General features: G+C 41.7%; 1 protein-coding gene across 4 annotated transcripts in view; it reads right to left on the reverse strand.

The window, feature by feature from the left end:
* zbtb46 (zinc finger and BTB domain containing 46) overlaps window positions 1–20,035 on the reverse strand; it is a 56,302-nt gene that overhangs the window by 25,017 nt on the left and 11,250 nt on the right. For 3 of the 4 annotated variants that reach the window (XM_067527974.1, XM_067527973.1, XM_067527971.1), the window contains exons 2-3: window positions 11,402–11,624; window positions 10,314–11,241 (exon numbers count right to left, since the gene is read on the reverse strand). In XM_067527974.1, coding sequence (XP_067384075.1) covers window positions 10,314–11,241; window positions 11,402–11,587 — 1,114 coding nt within the window. In that variant the 5' untranslated portion in view covers window positions 11,588–11,624. The remainder of the gene's footprint in view (window positions 1–10,313; window positions 11,242–11,401; window positions 11,625–20,035) is intronic. The other variant, XM_067527970.1, reaches the window with a different exon arrangement.

Consider the following 20,035-nt stretch of genomic DNA (forward strand, 5'->3'; position numbering starts at 1 on the left):
AAGAAGGTCAGATGAGCTAAAAGATCTGAAATTATGTTTCTGAATTGTATTTATCCTACAGTATGAACTCTCTCCCTTTACAGTGGGGTAATTGTTTCTAATACAGTTTTTTGTGTTTTCAGTGACTGACAGATCACATAACAGCACAAGACACATTTTGAACATGATTTGCAAGAGGTGACTGACTGCAAAAGGTGACATTATCTCACTGTACCGGCAGCTCTTTTTCACTTGCTCTTGTAAAACATTTAACAACTCAGATTAGATGATTAGACTTGCAGTTTGTGTGTTCAGAGGAAGGATAGAGAGGACGAAGCATGGCCGATAAAGGAGGTATGTATGAGTCAGAATGGAAGAGAGAGGTAGAGAGGCGTGTGATAAGTACGCAGCGACTTTAGAAGAAGGGGATAATTTGGGAGTGGAGGGGAAGACGGCTAGGCTGCTTCCTTAGTCGGACACAGGAATGTAGAACGGGCGGATCCCTGTGTGTGTGTGTGTCTCTGTGTGTTTCTATGTTTATGTGTGTGTTTGTGCCAGACAGAAAGCCATAACCCCCACAGACTCCGGCTCCACTTATCAAGGCCTGAAAAGAAGGGTATGGAGGGGGAGAGAGAGGGTAAAGGGTCTCGGTGTCCTGCACTATCAAACCACCTTCAACTCCCACTGCTCCCTTTCTACCCTTCTGTAAAACACACACTGAGTAAACCTTGAAGCTGGATGTCTCTCAGGCCAGAGGAACTATGGGAAGGCCAAACAGTCTAACCACAAAAAGAAAAAAAAACTGCCAGGGTCACAGACAATTACACCATACACACATGAAAACACATACTCTGTCTCCCTACCTCTCTATCTCATATGCGTTCCCACACACACACACACAGATATGCATACACATACTTAGAACAAACTCTGAAACTCCTTTGCTCACCTTCCACCACTGAAGGAGTCTCTCATTCACTCTGAATTCAGATAAAGATTTTTTCACTCAGGTCAGACGCTAGTCTCAACTGAGAATTAGTGTAAAAAAAAACCTACAGGTACCCTTGTTGTGGGAGGTCCAACCTTAAACATACCCGTGACCCATTTTATATTTTCACATACTGACTTATAAGGTAGAAGGGTGGGGACTGAGGAGAGATAAAGAGGAGCTCAAGTGGATCAGATTAAGTTATTCTTTGCTTGCTGCTGCTGAAGCATATGAGGGTAGTCAGGAGGAAAGAGTTGCAAGACGATAGGGCAGAGTAAGGAGGAAACAATGAGAAGAACAAGCAGGGAGGTTCTGGGGCAATAGGGTTGGGGAAGACAGCAGGAACAAAGGATTTTTGGCCTCCTTTTATAAAACCATCATCATGTTTGATGACAAAGAGCAGAGGATAGAAAGTTCTGACATTAATTCCAGGCTAGCTGTTGTTTGCATCTGAATGCAATCTATTTCATCTGTCTTTTAGAGAAAGTGAAACATCTTCCTGAAGTTAAGCTAAAGAAAGGTCTAACAAAACAGGACAGTGAACCAAAATATAATGTCGGGGGACAAAAATAAGAACAATAAGCTGAAAGATGCCAAAAAGCTCAGTAGAGCTTAAGGGAAACTGCATGCTAATTTCCATTTGCTAGCACGAGGGTCCCCTTTTTGATTAAACATTGTCAATATATCTATTATTAATATAAAATATTGTATAACTTACACTTGACTTGCCTCAGTCTGTGAAGTTAGTGACTTTGAACCTGTAATGGTTTATGCCTTGTGAAATGATTCATCTAAGGTTGCAAAAAAACACAAAAACTTTATTAATGATATAACGTGTCAAAAATCTAACTTCCCTGTCAAATCAAATGGAATGAAGCCCACAATGAATGGTTGAGTAAAACTGCTGGGAACTGGGTTTTTTAGTAATTTGATTTATTTAGAATATCAGTATGATTATAAGGTATGTTTCTGACTCTCAGAGCAGAACCTGGAAGTTCCAGTTTTACATAACAAACAAACATAGATCCTAGTGATGTAGGGGAAGTGTAACCCATAGCCATGCCTTTATTTAAAGCCCATATACTCAATGTGAAACCACACAAAGACACACACACTGTACTGTACAGAAGAAATGGCCGTAGCTCCAATGTACAAGATGAGTAAAAACAGAAGTGACAGGGTGAACTGATGGGATGGAAAGGAAGGCCCAAACAGACAGAGGGAAGGAGTGATGGAGGAGAGGAGGAGGGGACAAATAGTTGTGAAGGACATCGTGTGGCTTCCAGGACTGTCTTCAACGCCTCTATAACTATCAAACCCAAAAAGAATCTCTCTCACAGACAGACACACACACACACACACACACACACACACACACACACACACACACACACACACACACACACACTTGTGTATGTACACAACCCAAGCCATAATTGTCCCCTGTGGTGATTTTGGCCTCTCCCTCTTAGTTTCTCATTGCTGTTGGCCAACTCTTCTGTATCTTTAACACTTCCTTTTTTTCCTCGTTTCAAAACGAGGAGGGGGGTTTGTCACAAGAGATGGAATGAGGGATGAAGGAGAAAGAGAAAGGAAGGAGGTGTGGAGGGGTGTGACTACAGAAAGGGGGAATGAGGGAAGGAGGGAAAGGAGAGAATGAATGTGTAAGAGGAAGGGAGACTTTGCCCTCCAGCGGGAACACTCCCACGATTGTGTGCACTCATATGTGTGCGTGCACATATGTGTGTGTTTGTGTGCGAGCTGCACCTCAGCCAAACCGACACACCCACAGGCTGTAGACCTCTATATCCTGTTCGGGTTGTCCGTTTGTCCAAACATCATGGAACTCCAACCTCCCTCCCCCCCCCTCTCCCCTTTTCTACTGGTCTGATGGGGTAGAGACTGCTGAGGGAGTGGGTATGGTAAACAGAACAAAGGCACCTTTCTAAAATAAACAGAAAGACAGAAAGAGGAACTTCAGGTCGACTGAAAACGAGAGAGAAACAGAACACAGATCGAGCTATGAGTTTACTGTAAAGGTTAAACTTCATGAAAGTTACTGTTTCTGCTTCTCCTTGTCAGTCAGTCTGCCAGTCTCTCTCTCTCTCTTTCTCTCTCTCTTTCACAAACAACCCCCCCCCCCCCCCCCCCCACCACCACCACCACCACCACACACACACACACACACACACTTCACTTTTCTTACTATCCTGGTTGCTTGTGCTCAACTACGTCGAAGTAAATACCTTGTTGTGTGACACTTAAGCCACAGTGAGCAGTGCTGCCAGGCTCACAGGTACAGGGACCCTTACTATTACTAATTACTAATCCTCTCTAGTATGTAATATGTAAAGTTTAGGAAGAATTCCATACTTTTTTTGATGTCTATAAGGCTAACACACGTTACATAAGGTCTGAGGCCAGTTACTTTAACATTATTAGGACCCAACTGCTGTAGACAGCATCAAACTTAATACTCAAACCAAAACCAAAAACCTGCCTGAGAATCATCACATCTTAAAGTTTTCTTTAGTGTCAAAGCATCCCAGTAATAATTATCTGTACACTCATGTGTGCAATGGAAATAGGACTGGTAATAGCTAACTCGGCATAATTTTATTGGTGCCAATTTGACAAAATCTAAACGAAGATAAAGGCAAAACTAAAAATCAAACAACAAAGCCATAACTGACAGCTAACTGACTCATAGGCATTAATTCACTTCCTGTTCATAGCTTCTAAACAACTATAATAATAGAAATGACAAAATTTAAATCTTTTTATTATATTATAAATATTTTTTTTACATTAAAGAATAGGGTAGTGTGTGTCATATTTTGTAAAGTCCCTAAGGCATAATTCTTTTCCAGATGCCAGTGAGCATTAGAATATATAGACTGAGATGAGTTTTAGAGAATGCTGGATGTGTGTGTGATCTACAAAGTTAACCGCAGCCATTAATATATCTGTTTATAGACAATTGGGGGTAGGTGATGGAGTGTGATGTGGGGGTGGGGTTTTAGCTGTGGGGATACTGCTACCGTGAATGTTAAACCACAGAAACCTCCTGACCCACCCACCACTGCACCATGCCAACAGGACATCCTGTCAAGATGCATTATGGGTAGTTTAATTCTTCGACCTAATCAATGCCAAGAGATGTGTGTAAGTGCGAACACATATGTTTTCAATTGCAATGCAGCAATGCAAAGAAGCGATTGTCCTGTACTAAAGTTTTTTATGACACGTGTTTATATTTAAATATTTAAGTTAGTTGGTGAATGTTTACAGTGTGTGTGAGCTGTGGCTAACTAAAGAACACACATGGGCCCAACCCAGGTACACTCAGGGTGGGATGGCTAATCTTTAACCTCAACACACTTACACACACACCCAGCAATCCTTCTCTGTCCTGTTCCAGGGGCAGGAGGTGGAGAGGTGGGGGGTGCTGACGTTTTGGAAAAAAGCCACGGTCAGTAGTGGGGAGGGGGCAGCTTCCTGTCCAAAATGGCTCTTGTAAAGCCAGAGAATTATAAATAGAGCAGGTGTCAGTATTGAGAACTGAAAAAGAGAGTGCTCTGAGAGAAAAAGACAGGCAGCAAGAGTGTGAAAAATTGTGTGAATGTGTGTGTGTGTGTGTGTGTGTGAGTGTGATGGCGTGGTGGAGTAGGAGAAGGGGCTTTTAGCTGGTGGACTGCCCATAATGTCCAGCAGGATGTGAGGTCATATGACAAAGATGGCTGGTGGGTGGTGAGAAATGGTTGGTTACCACGGTGATAATGGAACTTTTTTTTTTGATGGGCCCAAACAGGAGGTTGACATGAGAGAGAGACACAGAAAGAAGAAAAAAGCGGTACAGAACAGTGTTTTAGTCTTTGCTCCCAAAAGAACAAAACAAGCATTCAACCCCTCTTTATAACACACAGTTCACAAGTGGGGAAATGAGTGTGTGTGTGCGCTGTGGCAGGGGACAAGAAGGGGAAGGAGAGGATGACGGGGAAACTGAGGGAGGTGGGGTGAGAAGGCAACAAAAGTCAATAGGGTAAGAGGAAAGGGCTGAAATCATCTACGCAGTCAGGGGACAAAGACGCAGATCAAACGGGGTGGGGGAGACAGAACAAGACGCAGAGAGAGGCCTGGAGTACAAAGACATCGAGAGACAGAACTGATAATAGACTGACTGTGGAAAAAGTGAGAAGGATGAACCAAGAGCCACAAAAATAAAAAAAAGAGAAAATGCATGAATATATTGGAGAAAATGCAGGGGTAGAGGCCTCAACATGATGTAGTTTTCTAACCCACAGCATGTCAAGCACCAAGCCATGAATAAAGGGGTTAAAAATTAAGTCCACACAGTCTGAAATATTAAATCTATTTTGGTTTTTAATGAAGGAGGAGTGAATTAGGGACGAAATATGAGAGTAGATTATTAAACCAAGAGCGAGGAGAAGGAAGAGAAAAAGTGGAGAGGTGTGCGAGGGGTGAGGGGGTTGAAATCTGTTCACGGTGTTTTAAATATTAAACCTATTTCAAGTTTAATGAAGTGCAAATACTATGGGGAGAGTCTTAACTGGAATACAGAGAGGAAGGGGGCGAAAGGGGGATGCGATTCATTATTTCAAGTGTTCACCTTTAGACTGCCGAGACTTAGGGAGAGGAGCACAGAGAGGGAAAGAGAGACAGAAAGAGAGAAAAAAAGTGAGAAAGTTTATGCAGAAGTGCAAACTAGAGGGCAGTTTTAAGAACGCCTGTCTGCGGGCCCCAGGTGAGTCCAGGAGGCTCCGCAGCTCCAAAAGATGAAGGTCTGCCCTTAAACAAGCCAAAACATGCAGCGCTAAGTGCAGCACTCACATGCTCACAGGAATAAACAGGACAAAGTTCTATGGAAAAATGTTTTTACTCTTCTAGTACATCATTGTGGGCATGTGTGTGAGAGTGTGTGTCTGTATGCATGTGTGTATTAGTGGTTGAAGAGGGGAACTCTGTGGCCACATGGTGCAGAGGAAGAGAGTCAGATAAAGATGTTGGATTTCAAAAAAGATTCTCGATGTAATCAATGTGCAACAGCTAGAGGGAAATGGAAAGAACAGCCCACGTGTGATTGAACTGTTCACGTCTACATAATCAGATGCTCTAAGCTGTGTGTGTGTGTGTGTGTGTGTGTGTGAGTGTGTGTACATCACACTGGCCATGTACCGGATTGCCAAAATCCCCCAAGCGTCCACTAAAGGTCAGTGTGTATATGTGTGTGTGTGTTAATACCAGCGAGAAAAACAAACAAAAAGTATTTCCAGTGCTGTTATTATGTGGGATAAAGATCAAGTTGGTGTTTGCCCCAAGTATAAAGGGAGTAGGAAAGAAATCAATCATTAACTCGTGTTTTCGCTAGACTTCTTCTAAATGATAGTGAAAGTGTCATACAGTAAATAATTCAGCATCCGAAATGACATATCTTTCAAAGAGGTGACACCTCAAAATCTTCAAAAATGCAGCTTTTTAAAAGTAGAACCACACATTTATAGATTCAAAGATCTCTATTACAGAGACAACTTTTTCCATGTATAATAATTATTTCCTTACTTTGCAAGGAAATTACTGGATAATGTCTGGAATCTTAAAGGAACTCAAATGTCAGTAAAGAGAAACATATTTTAGCAAGGACACAACCAGCCTTGACATTATGTGTGATTTATAAAGTATCTAAAAGTTATTAAATGTCTGTAATTAAATAAGGGTTTGACATTTATTTTCTCTTTAGTAATACATGTAATACTTAATTAATTTCTTTAGTCTATAAAATATCTAAAACGAGTGAAAACAGCCAGACTTTTTTTAAGTTGCGTTTCACAAACAATATTGAGCTTTGAAGAGAAACAGAAGAAATAGCCTATCCTCATGCTTAAGGGGTAATACAAGCAAACATTTGACATTTTTGTTTGACAAGTGACGTGATAAATAATAATTTTCAGATTATTTTCTGTATCTTGACTGATCGAGTCATTGTTCCAGCACTACATTGATTACAAGAAGAAAATCTGAGACGATGCATGAACGAAAAATATATTGAATTATTGTTTTTTTTTTTAAAAACTGCAATTTTTAAACCACTGTGTCTTTGATTTGCAGATGTTTTCTAATCCAGGTCTGGATGAAGCAGCGAGGGCAAACTAAAAATAATTTTAGGTAATTGTTTAAAGGTGTACAACATAAGCAGAGAGGAGAAGCGGAGACTATTTAAAACTCTCCTCTTCAAAATTGTCACCTCTAATATAATATTTTCCAGGAAAAAAATACATGCACGTGATCAGATCATAGGAACGCAAGCAGTGCTGATTTCCTTTTTACCTAATTCACATGTAGCATGATCAAATATTTGTCTCAGCAGACAAGGTGAGCATAAGATAGAGTGAGATCAAGCATTAGCGAGAGGGAGAAAAGGTAATCGAATGCTTAGTGGCCTCAGTAATGACATCAAGAGAACACAGCAGATGTTTGCAAGGGAAAGAGATCTAAAGAAAACAAATCCTAATTCCTTAAGCTGTGTATGTCAACACAGGGACACGGTATTTTCATACAAACGCTTTGAAACAGCTCTGTGCTAATACACTGATCCTTTACACCACCATATGCTATCCTTATATTACAGAATAATCCAATGAAATCCACAGTCAGGCAGCCCCTGTGTTCTATGTAACATAAGCATGTCTGATAGTAAAGCATGGACACTGATCACAGATGAAGGAGAGCAAGAAAGAGAATGTGTGTCTAGGCACTTCTCATCAATAAGGAATGAAGCAATTAAGCTAATCTCAGACTGAAGGTGCCCTCTCTCCTTCCGTACCCACCGTATCTCTTCATGGAAAACAACAACTGGACTTCGTGGAACAACAGGCCCAGCCCACAGTAACAACCCCTACACTTAATGGTAGAAATAAGCCAAAGCACTGACCCTGGACAAAAAGGATCGTTATACTGGCAAAATGGTGAGTTGAATAATCAATAACAATCCTGTCTTAATCAATGAAAAACCACAAACTGAATCAAGGAATTGATCAGTAATTTATTGCTCTATTTGAATAGAGAATCCAACAATGACATTATTGTTTTTCAGACTTTGATATGTTAGCTGGTGTTTCCAAATTAGAAGTCTTTAAATGGTGCCAGAAATGGACTTATTAGAATCGAATTCTATGGAAATCGCTTTTTAATTTGTTGGTCCTTCTATGTGGCTTTAGATGTAATTTGGATCTTCTACTCGAGGTGACAAAATCCTGGACTTAAGGAGACTTAAGTAGACAAATTCCTTTAAGCCCTTACAGATCCTGTGTATTTATTACTCTCAATTGATCAAACTAAAACTGTACGAACCACCGTAACAACTTTTGGTCAACACATAGCCGAAGTCAGGCAGCACTTCCACTACCAAAATATTACACTGCCACAGACCAATAATGACCTGACTAAACCTGTTCAGCAATCCCCCAAACCTTTGCTAAACACACAGCACCCACCTCCTGCTAACTGACTAAACATACAATAGTGAAACATATCCTGCCAGCCATACTGCACGTAATGTCAGCCCAGTGGTAACACGATCTATTACTCCTAAATGGCAAGGTCAGCCCTGTGAAGGAGACCCAAGTAGTTGATAATCTCATGATACAAAGACTCTTATTTCCTCCTTTACCAGCACTTCTTCATTGTGAGCTCAGCCCTGAAACTGGCTCAGTGTGGGGATAAATGGTGGTTCTTTGGCGCGCACCAGGTGAACCTACACCAACCGCAACACTAGACTTCCTCTAACCTTTAGGTGAGAAAACACCTCTCTCGGTAATGGCTGCTTCACCACAGCCAGACTCCAACTCTACCTTCTACCAGAGTACACAACTTTGAAACTGGGTGTATGTGGTTATGCACATGTGTGTGACTCCGAAGCTTAACAGAAGTACTTGGGCATGGTAATAAGGTCTGACAGCAGGTCACAAAATCTGGGGCTCAGGACACTTAGAGGAAAACAGACAAACCCTCATAAACCTATACGGACACCATGTCCCCTCCGTCTTTCTTTTTTTGTCTCTCTTTTGCTTCTCCCTTTCTTCCTCCATTTCTCCTACCTCACACACACCTCTCTCTCTCTCTCTCTCTCTCTTTTCCCTCCTCTCGCCCTTTCAAGAAGGTCCTTCCCTAAACCCCAGAGAGAGGGGGGAGGAGCCTGGGATGGCGAGGACGTGCTGGTAATCCGTGCAGTGACCCAGGTCAATTCAATTATCCTGTTTTCTTTTCGCTGCGCGACGCGTGTGCCCATTTCACAGCCAACTCCCTTAATGCGCCCAGGATTAGCTTCTCTTACTTTTAATGATCTACCTATCGACGCCTTGGGCCCCACAGTACATACACAGACACACACTTACACATACAGTAAACACACACACTTAAAGGTAAGTGTTTTTATATATTAGTTTTAGTGCAAAAGAATTCACTAAATAACTCTGCAAGGCTGAGGATCAAGAAAGACTTTCTCAAAATAAATGTGTTCTAGAGTGTGATTGTGTATGCATTTGCTTGTTTATGTGGGAGTGTGTGTTACATAAACTACTGTGAGAAGAGGATTGTTTTAACCATGAGCATTTACCCATCACCTCACACCTTTAAGATTTGAGATAATCATCTTAGGCCTAATATGTTGCTGTGGAAGCTTGCTAATCTCAACCGCAGAGTAGGAAAAGAGGTCATTTTGTACTAGTAAACTGTGTGGAGGGCTGACATGCATTGAAATATCCACACAGTATAATGCAGAGATGTACTGGGAGGCATGATGCGCACTCTGTTGAACTGTTTGGCCACTCACCTGCTCTATTAGTTAGAAGACATCTTTAAAAAGAGAAGAATAGGCATATTAGATTCTGCTGTAGTTAGGCGTTGAGTCGACACTCTGCCCCAATTAACTAACCTAATCGTATTAGCTCACTTGTCATTCATTAATTGCATGGCTGAATACCTAAGTAGGGACCAACATTACAAAAAGTTAGTAAACATAGGAATCTGTAAAGCCTCAAAGTCATTTGATCAGCACCACAAAGTCCTTTGACTTTTGGCCTGTGTCCACTCCAGTTATTCTAATTGCCAGTCCAAGTTATTTCCAACTGCTATTGTGACACTAAACTAATTATCTGTCCAACAGATCAACTATAAAGAAATGTTTGGACCTGAAATCACAAGATTTGCTTTGATCATCTATAAATCGTCCATATTGCCCATCATTAATTGTCCTCAAAAACACACAGGAGCACTTTCACATTAATGCGGAGACTGTATCCAGTGTAAGAAGCAGCTTTGTCAGCCTTACCTGGGATGTCCTGTCCATTGTAGTTCCATCCAGCCACACTCAACATGGAGTGCAGAGGAGATCCAGGCCTACTGTCCCTGTCTCTCTCCCTTTCCCGCTCTCTGTCCCAGTTCCTCTCAGACTGCTGGGTAATATGCCTGACCGTGTCCTTGTTCTTCCTGTTCTTCCTTCGTCCTGACCCTGACAGAGGTTGCCATGGCCCCTCTCCACCTCCTCCAGCAGCAACTCCAGTCCCTTGCTCCCCCTGGGTCTGGGCTCCCCCCCTGGGAGTGTCCCGGGTATTAGAGGAGGAGGCGGGGGACACCTGTTCCTCTTTGACAGTAACAGGTCTGTAGTCGTGCGGCCAGGCTGGCTGGGAGTCATGGCAGGCTTCCTCCTGGCTTTCATGGCTCTTTGGCGGTTCTTGGTCCTCCTTGCCATACGTGCTACCTCCCTCATGGCAGCTGGCAATGGCAGAGTCCCCAGAAGAGTTGGCCGGGCTGGTGCGGCGTGCCAGCCAAGGAGATGTGCTGCGACCAGACATGATGGAGGCCAGAGCTTCAGAAGCCATGCCTACTATCGCTCCTCCTCCTAAACTTGCTCCTGCAACACCCCCCGCTCCTGCTATAGCCACTCCTCCTACACCCCCACTACCTCCTCCACCTATGCTAGCAGCAGCAACAGCTCCCATTTCAAAGTCGGCCAGTTCATCTGCCATCTCAGAGCGGATGCTGATGTCCAGTGCAGCCTTGATGAAGCTGTGGCAGGCCTGGACAATGTCTGTCATTTGCAGGTAGCTGGCAGCTGACATCACCTCAATCACATTTTTACTGGTGAGAGCGAGGTGTGCTGAGTACATGAAGTCCAGGATGGCTTTGAAGCCTGTCGCCGTGACGATGTCCAGGTGAGTGACAGTAGTCTGGTGGTGAGGCTCAGCCCCCTTTTTTACCTGGAAGGTGAGGGGAATTGTTCACATGAGTGTTGTCTTGTTTATTAATTTCATGTACTAAACAATTGCTTTGATCAACTGAAAAACACACTGAATTAAGAGACAAAAACAAGTACTTAACCTAATCTCTTGACCTGTCCCCAGTGTGGCAGTCCCTTACCTGGCAGTAAAGAGTCTTGAAGTAGCGCGAAGAGCCCAGGAGGACATTCTTATGGGCCTTGAAGATCTTTCCGTCCACAATGACACAGGCATCGCAAAGGATGCCGTGCTGCCTCTGTTCGTTGAGCTCTCTGAGGAGCTGACGGTAGTGAGAGGAGATCTCCATGTCCTCCTTCCTGTTGTTCATCTGTGTAGCTGAACAAAACCTCTCCTCCAAACGTCTGCTGCAAAACAAAATGACATGAAAGGAATCAATGTAGTATGTGTCAAAATATCCCAAAAGGAGCTACTCCATGGTAGCTAGACTTGTTTGATATTCTTGATGGCGTTTCGTTTTTCATCTAAAAGTCACACCTTTGCGATTAGCAATGACCTAGAAGACTGCGAATCTCCATATATCAAAATAGTGGAAACCTACAGTATATAGTACCACACATGGTTAGAAGCAGAAAGCCATCATAGCAAGGAAATCTATGCCATTTTGCACATTTCTAGGAATCAAAACAACATTTCTGCCATCACATATTATATATGTGGTAGATAGCCATCGACATATATAAACCCTTTGGTTAAAACGTTGGTTTCCTTTTAATGCAAGGGGGAAAAAATAAGCGAATATAGCTGAACCACTCCTTTAAAGATGAGCCAGGGTAAGGATATCTCAGTAATGACTGTGACATAAAAACGACATCAATAGAAACCACATCTCAACTGCTGTAGTTTGATGTCTAAAAACAGCTCAATAACAAATAGTCAAAAATCTCTGTGTTTAAACCATGTCTGACAGGTTCATTTGTGTATATGTGTGTGTGTGTGTGTGTGTGTGTGTGTGTGTGTGTGCGTGTGCGTGCGTGTGTGTGAGAGCTCATTAAAAATGTCAGTTGAAAAGCGTACCACTTTTACAAACCAGTTCAGAGGGAGAAAAACATCATTTAGCACAGACTACTTTACCATTAAATCTATCAATAAACATAGCCTCATTTCCTTGTGTGTTTTTTCTTGTTTCCACTGCGACTATTCAATCAGTTTTCTAGTTAAGACAAAAATTCACACTTGAACCTTCACCTCAGTATTTCTGATCTCACACGGTTCAGTCCAGGTTGTGAACACAAAGTTTTTCTGAAAGCTACAGAGAAAAGACCCCTAATGGCAATTTGTGGAGCTGCTTAACTGTCAGTGAATAACGATCCAACCTTCAATGTTCACTGAGAGGATTATTGTGGTGTTATAGGGACATTCTTATATGTCATTGCTACTCTAACAAAAGTTACAATTTTTAGCATCCAATGGCCTATAAAGCTAATATCCTTCTGGCTTTTGGCCTTACTAAAATTGTTCTAAGATGTGAAGGGGCTTTCGCTTGAGCATAGATCAAACATTATTGCCTGAGTCTTTTGTCTTGCTGTGACAGGTTAGATATAGACATATGAGAAGCATTTTACACACACACACGCACACACACACATACACCAGAGGAGATTCAGGTGAAGGCCACAGAAGGAGGAGAGCAGAGTGAGACAGAGGGAGATGTGAACATTGCTGAACCATTCAACAAGAGAGAAACCACATAAGCCCCAGCAAACACACACACACACACACACACACACACACACACACACACACACGCACATACACAGACGAAGCAGAAGATGAACACACACACTCAGGCAGTGCATTAGCCAGAGCATTAGCAGCCGCCGTTCCTGCTCTTGTCTCGGCAAGGGCTAAATCGCAGGGACGCAGAGTGTTACCAAACGCAGCAGTGATTTGTTTTGGGAACGCCACAGCTGTCAGCTCTCATGGGCCATTCTGAGAGATGACAGCTCGGGTTGGCCAGGGTGACAGCAGCATTTGCTCGGGGGCCGGCACACTTCAGGTCATGTTTAGCAAAGCTCTGCTCAACCTGATGGCTTGTAAGATCAGATAAATCCACAGTGTCTCCCACGTCTACTTGGACAAACACACCTCCTATGAATGGCAGTGGATGAGAGGATGGAGTGATGGTGACAACTGCTGAAGCCTCCTTTGCTCAAGAAAAAAGTAACTGTCCTGGACCCGATCAATACATGGCTGACTCACAACCTTTCACTTTGATTGGCGTTCCTTTAAGGCAGAGAAAGAATTGTGAGGAGGAGGTAACTTGGATGTGAATGCAGAACAACAGTGTCCCTCAGAGTCTTTAAAGGCAAGTTTTTACGCAATCGTTTATATCCTCCAGCTCTCAGATTTCTTAGAAAAAAATAAAAAAAGGTATTGGCAGTCTAACCTTAAGATAGTTTCCTTTCTGTGTTGCCCTGAAAATGGTATTGAGTCTTTACCTCTCACCTTTGGAGACAAACCGAGCGGCTTTAAAGACACAGCAACTCCCCTCCCCATTTCTCTGCTCTTCTTCTCATGGCCACAGGCACATTCAACTGTATAGCCAGATCTATAAGATAGACTACCTCTACGGGGCACAGCACAGAAGAAGTCATTTATTCACTGAGAAACATCTCAGTGCCCTGCTATTCCACATTTTTTTCAGCCAATGTGAATGGTGAAATGCAGGATCACTGTACCAGGTGAATTTAAAAGGTCTCTCTACCCAAATTACAAAGAAGAGAATTTGATTTAAGGTAGTCACACACACACACACACAAAACATATTATGTATGTACAACCCCATTTCAAAAAAAGTTGGGACAATGTCTAACTTGTAAATAAAACAGAATGCAATGATTCATCTGACCACAGAAAAGTTTTCCATTTTGTCTCAGATTATTTTAAATGAGCTTTGACCCAGAGATCACAGCTGCATATCTGGATCGTGTTTACATATAAGGTTTTTTCTTTGCATGATACAGCTTTAACCTACATTTGTGAATTGCACAGTGAACTGTGTTCACAAACAGTGATTTCTGGAAGTGTTCCTGAGCTCATGCAGTGATGTGTAGTAGAGAATCATGCCTGTTTTTAATGCAGTGCTGCCTGAGGACCTGAAGATCACATGTATCCAGTTTAGACCTTTGGCCTTGTCCCGTGCGCACAAAGATTCCTCCTGATTTTCTGAATCTTTTACTGATATTATATACAGTAGATTATTAAAGTCTTCACAAATTTACAATAAGGAACATTTTTCGGAAATTGTTCAATAATTCTAAAACTCTGCCCATCTTTAGATATGAGAGGCTCTGTCTCTCTGAAATGCTTCATTTATATCCAGTCATGTTTATGACCTGTTGCCAATTACCTAATTAGTTGTCAAACGTTCCTCCATTTGTTTTTTTATTTGTAGCAATTATTTTTCCAGCCTTTTTTCCTTTAGTTCCAACTTTTTTGAGATGCGTTGCTGCCATCACATTCAAAATGAGCTCATATTTTCCATGAAATTGTAAAATGTCTGTTTCAACATCCGATAAGTTGTTTATGTTGTTGGGAATAAAATATTGGTTGATGAGATTTGAAAATGATTGCATTCTGTTTTTATTTACGTTTTACATACCATCCCAACTTTTTTTAAAATTGGAGTTGTATATTTTCCATATTTATTTACATAATATGAAGTACTAAGCAACATGCACGGCTTCCAGCTTGTCATAAGTGAACATTTGGTTAAGGATAATGTCACAATGACAGTAAATCTAATAATCATTTTAGGTTTCAGTTAGACAAAATAAGAGATTAAAAGACATTACGAGACTGCGGGAAACTAATTGGTAGCTGCCATCCTAGTAGTTTCAGCCAAAGTTGCATTTGCTTCTATTTTAATAGAGTTGAGGCATTAACATCCGGCACAAGATTTCAAAAATTGGATAAAACTGTCTGTATTGCTACATTCTTAAAGATGTAATTGAAAAAATATGTTTTCCTGAAAATGTCAGTAGTGCTGTATTACTATACAGAAAGTCATGTTTGTCTTTATGTGGTGTGAACATGTGGCTAGCATTGCACCTAAAGACATGATAAATGGCTCTTCAAATAGTAAAAAAAGATGGAAAGACAACAACAACAAACTGATAGAAACAGAGAGGGAGAGGTTTAATCTGATTTATTGCTTCAACAGATGGAGAGTCACACTGAGTTAGTAGTTAGGCAGAGAGGAGGATCTTTAAAGGAGTGTGCCTTGCCCTCTAAACTCTTTGTTTGCCTAATTGGCTTGTTTAATTTCACCAAGTCCATATCCCTTCCAGTGAAACAGCCCTTTTCCAGAGGAGCCAATCCCAATGCGACTGTTACTACCGAACATAAACGCCCACAAGAACCTCTTCAGTGTTCATTCTGGCTTTTCATTCCGTCAAAGACCTACTCTATTGTACCCCACAAGCTTACACCATCAAAAGAACAAAACCCCACTCCCTCTACTGTGTAAGTACTGATTTCTAGCACTTTTTTTACCCAAATATACACTTGACACAAGATGGGAATGTAAGGTAAAATGAACTTGTCAGACAATAAACTAAAGTAAGAAAGGCCCAGACTTTTGCGTCTCATCCAAAGCATTAGCAGTCTCACCAAGGCTACAGGAACTAAAGCCTGCTTTCAGGATGTCACAGAACAGACAAAAGCTTTTCGTGGCTCTATGAATTTTCAGCACAAAAAAAAAAAAGGAAAAAAAAGAAAAAAAAATACGCAAGCAAAAAGTCATCAGAAAGCTGACAGTCTGTGAAGGCTTATTTGTGGTCAGAGACGATTGTTTTCAGTAAAGCATGCCACAAGAGCTCCAAGTCCCTGTCACCCTTCGGAGGCCAAATCAAAAGTGACTGTCTTCCTTAACCCCCCCCCCACCCCTCTTCACACACGCACAGTCGAGACCCCCGTTCCCCTGAACATATACACACCCGGTCCCTGCCCCTAAATACACAAACACACGCAAGGACTAAAAACACACAGGTTCACACGCTTTGCACAGCCATCACAGCATCACACTCAGTTTGTCCTGGTCACATCACAGAAAAGTCACTTTAGGCCTCAGCCGGACAACTAAAGCGATGAGACGTGTGATGAAGTGAGAGAATGGGGCTTCCTCCTTCTTGTGTTTCTCTTAATGTAGCCTGTCCCTCCGAGCCACTTCTCTGCCTCCTTGACCGTGCAGGACTGAGGGGAGAAGGAGTGCAAGGTCCTTGTAGTTTGAAGACAGACAGATATTTTGTTTGCAATGAGGCTAACACAGACTGCAGACTTTTCTAACACTAAGTTATTTAGACATCATGCTGGATGAGGATGTGCAACATGTGAAAAAATTCAAACATGGTGAAAATACATGATTACACAACATATTTCACATACACTCCTCCTAATTTTTGCAGGGCTCGTGTGTGTGTGTGTGTGTCTCTGTGTTAATGGTCTCCAAGCATGCACTTCCAGTTATATTTGCTGTATTTTGAATTAGGTGACTTCCAGCTGCACATAGCAAATTACCTTTTAAAGGCCACTGAGCTGCTTGTAAAATTGCCATCCTCAGCTAATCACTCAAACATTCAAAACGTTCCCCTCTGGTCAAAAAATGTAACAATTGTGCTCATTATATGATAAAAAAATGGTTCTGACTGGATGAGTATGTCAAAGTGATTGAACATGAAGTTTACATAATATATCAATTTGAAATGATTTATATGATAAATTCTTTTAAATACAATTTTAAATTGTAGACGGAGATTGTTTCAAATAGTGAATGTTAGCTGCCAAAAAAAACATTAGGTACAGTTTTTGGAAATTTTTATATAATTGACTGAATTGGTCATTTTTTTTGCAACAAAACAAAGTGGCCAAAATGAAAAGTGCTACTTAAAAAGCCAACAAATAATTATAACTTTCATTTTGTCTCAGCTTTGTGGGCATTCTAGTGTTCTTTAGCTTATTGTTTTGGTTTTATGGCTCACAACTTTTCAGTTTTTAGTTTCTTTCTCCAAGCTCATCAGTGTGGCTTCCAGAAGCTTTTAGTGAAAAAAAGGCTCGGATATAGCTGCAAGTCACATCAAAAATTGCTGCACTTAGATCCATCAGGTAGTACAAAAAATGTATCCAATTGAGTTGTGATTGTGTTGTGCCACAGCGGAGATGTATATTATCAACTTCATGCCAATGCCTTTGGCCTATCATCATTAAAAGATGATAATACAGTATGATGTGTTTACAAATCCTTCAACAGTTTTTTTTAATATGTAATGCAGGGTTTAAATAAGTTTTAAAAGTAACGGTAAAAACAGTAGCTTCACATGTAAACTTACAGTCCTATTTTGATGTACCAATACATGATGAGTTTCTCATTTCTGCATGAAAGGATTCTTTGTTAGCAGTGAATTCCCTCCTTTTCACATCCCTACTTTTATCTTGGCACTATAGTTGTAAATCAGCAGGGAGGATGCAGTAAAAACTGGCCAGAGATTGAAGAAGTGAATGAATGTGAGGTGGAAGGAGGAGGGGACATCAAGTTGGAATTCAGTAGCCAAGAGCTGGCATTTATATTGTCATCCATCCCAGCTTCATGCCTCAGCTACAAATTTTTATCAGTTAGGCTATAAAAACCAATTCATTCCTTTTTTGCATATTTTCTAGTAGGGACTTGCACCAGCACACTATCATATTATCGCAAGCAGTGACTATGGAAAAGGCAAATAGAGGGTGGGTCTGCACTCAATGAATTATACAAAACAAAGTAAAAAAAAAAATATGTTAGTCTAAAAAAATTATTAGTATTTAGAAAACATGTTACTGAACTGAACATCTGTAAATAAACCCCAATGAGAAAAAAGAAATAAATAAAAAAGGTAAAGCCGGAGAACAAGAGAGATAAAGAACAGTGACAAACAGAGAGAAAATAGAGCAGAATCACAGAGACAGCAAGGCCAGGGAGATAGAGACAGAATATAGAAAGAGGGGGAGACAGGAAGAAAGGGTAGAGTGACTCAGGCAGCCAATATTTTTTAAACAGCTTTGCTTCCACTCAACTGGGCATCAAGGCCATTATCCCGGGGTTAATCCCCAATCCGACGGAGCTGGCAGCCTTCCGGGACAAGCCAGGGTGGCAGCCCATCAACAAGGCAGGAGCAGACAAAAATAACACACACACAAACACACACACACACACACACACTCACACACACAACCAGACACATGCAAGCATGCAAGCTGCAATTAGATAAAATAACACAACAGATCTATTAACTGTGGATGGCTCATTCTTATGTAGCTTTTTCATCCTTTATATTCTGTTGAAAATAAACACTAGTTCACATTGTTTCTCATATTTTACCTCAAACTCTCACTTCTTTATATCATCACTTGTTTCTGTTAGCACACACCGTCCATCTGTCCAACTTTACCACCAGCTCTAATCATGCCACACTTTGCACCTGTACCTTGCTCTTCTTTTCTCCATCCATGCTCTGTATCTCTGGCCAGCATCCAAGGAGCTAAGGTGGAGGAAGAGATTGACTCAACGAAGGATAGCCATGTCATGTGGAGAGGGACCAAAGAGGATCCAGGAGGCTTAGGGAGACTTAGCGTTATTCCCTTCATCCCTCGCTCTTCCTCTCCACCCTGCACGCATTGCCAGAAAACAATACCTGGACCCTCCTCATCAACACGTGAAGACCTCCATGCTGCCCACTGTGCTTTTTGAACGTTCACCCTCAGTACACACCCCAAAAAATCTGCCTCTACAACCGTCCCGTGCAACAAATGTGTACAGTTAAGCAGCTCCAGCCCTTTTCTGCCACCTTGTCCGCATAGGTGTTAAGCCTGAAGCGATCTTATGGAAATCCAGCCATAGTAAGGATGGACTGGGATCATCCTAGAGTGGCCAGGAAATGGTGTGACACTAAGATGTTGTTGTTGTCCGGTTGATAACCCAACCCTTATGGTTCTTTGCCAACTTCACCTCTAGTTCCCTCAATGACCCACATATTGTCAAGGGATTGTGACACATATAGAGCTCCAAAAAGTGTCAGAAATTCTATATCACACAATCTAGCCATTTCTCTGTTTGTCTTTAATGCCTTTCTTCACGCTACTGAGTGCATATGTGTGTGTGTGCGCGTGCATAGTTTCTGGTCTATCTTTTTCTCTAGGCCCCTAAGCCTGCACGTCTCCCATGGTAACTCCCTGACTGACGACCCGGGGCTTAGCCTAAATTCTCTCTCTATTAAAAGCTGTGAAATGCAAATAATGAAACATCTCATTACCACTGTCGGAGAACCCAAAATGAAAGGAGCAGAGAGGGGAGAATAAGGAGGAGTGTAAGACGAAAGAGGGTTTCGCAGGAGGGGAGGGAAGGTGAGAGGACAGGGAGAAATGAGAGCGAGAGCTGGAAATAAAGGAGAGGAGCAAGGAGAGAAAAGGATAGGAGAAAAAAGGGGAGGGGAGGGCCTGAAAGGCAGAAAAGAGGGAGGAGAGGAGAGAAGAGGTGAAGGCGCGGAAACAGATAGTCAGACAGTGAGTCTTTTGTTAGAAATGTGTTGCTGTTCACATAGAGAGCGGTCACAACTGGCCACCTATGCAAACAGGGGTGGAGGCCTGATGACCTGAGCTATGAGTTAGAAAGTGTCATTCAAATGTCAAACAACCAGAGGTAGAACTCCAACCATGTCTGCATCAAACTAACGCTAAATATATAAACAGAAAATCAGTAAGAGCTTTTCACTGCTGATCTACAGTG

The sequence above is a fragment of the Channa argus genome, chromosome 13, assembly GCF_033026475.1.
Source record: "Channa argus isolate prfri chromosome 13, Channa argus male v1.0, whole genome shotgun sequence".
Classification (NCBI taxonomy): Eukaryota; Metazoa; Chordata; class Actinopteri; order Anabantiformes; family Channidae; genus Channa; species Channa argus.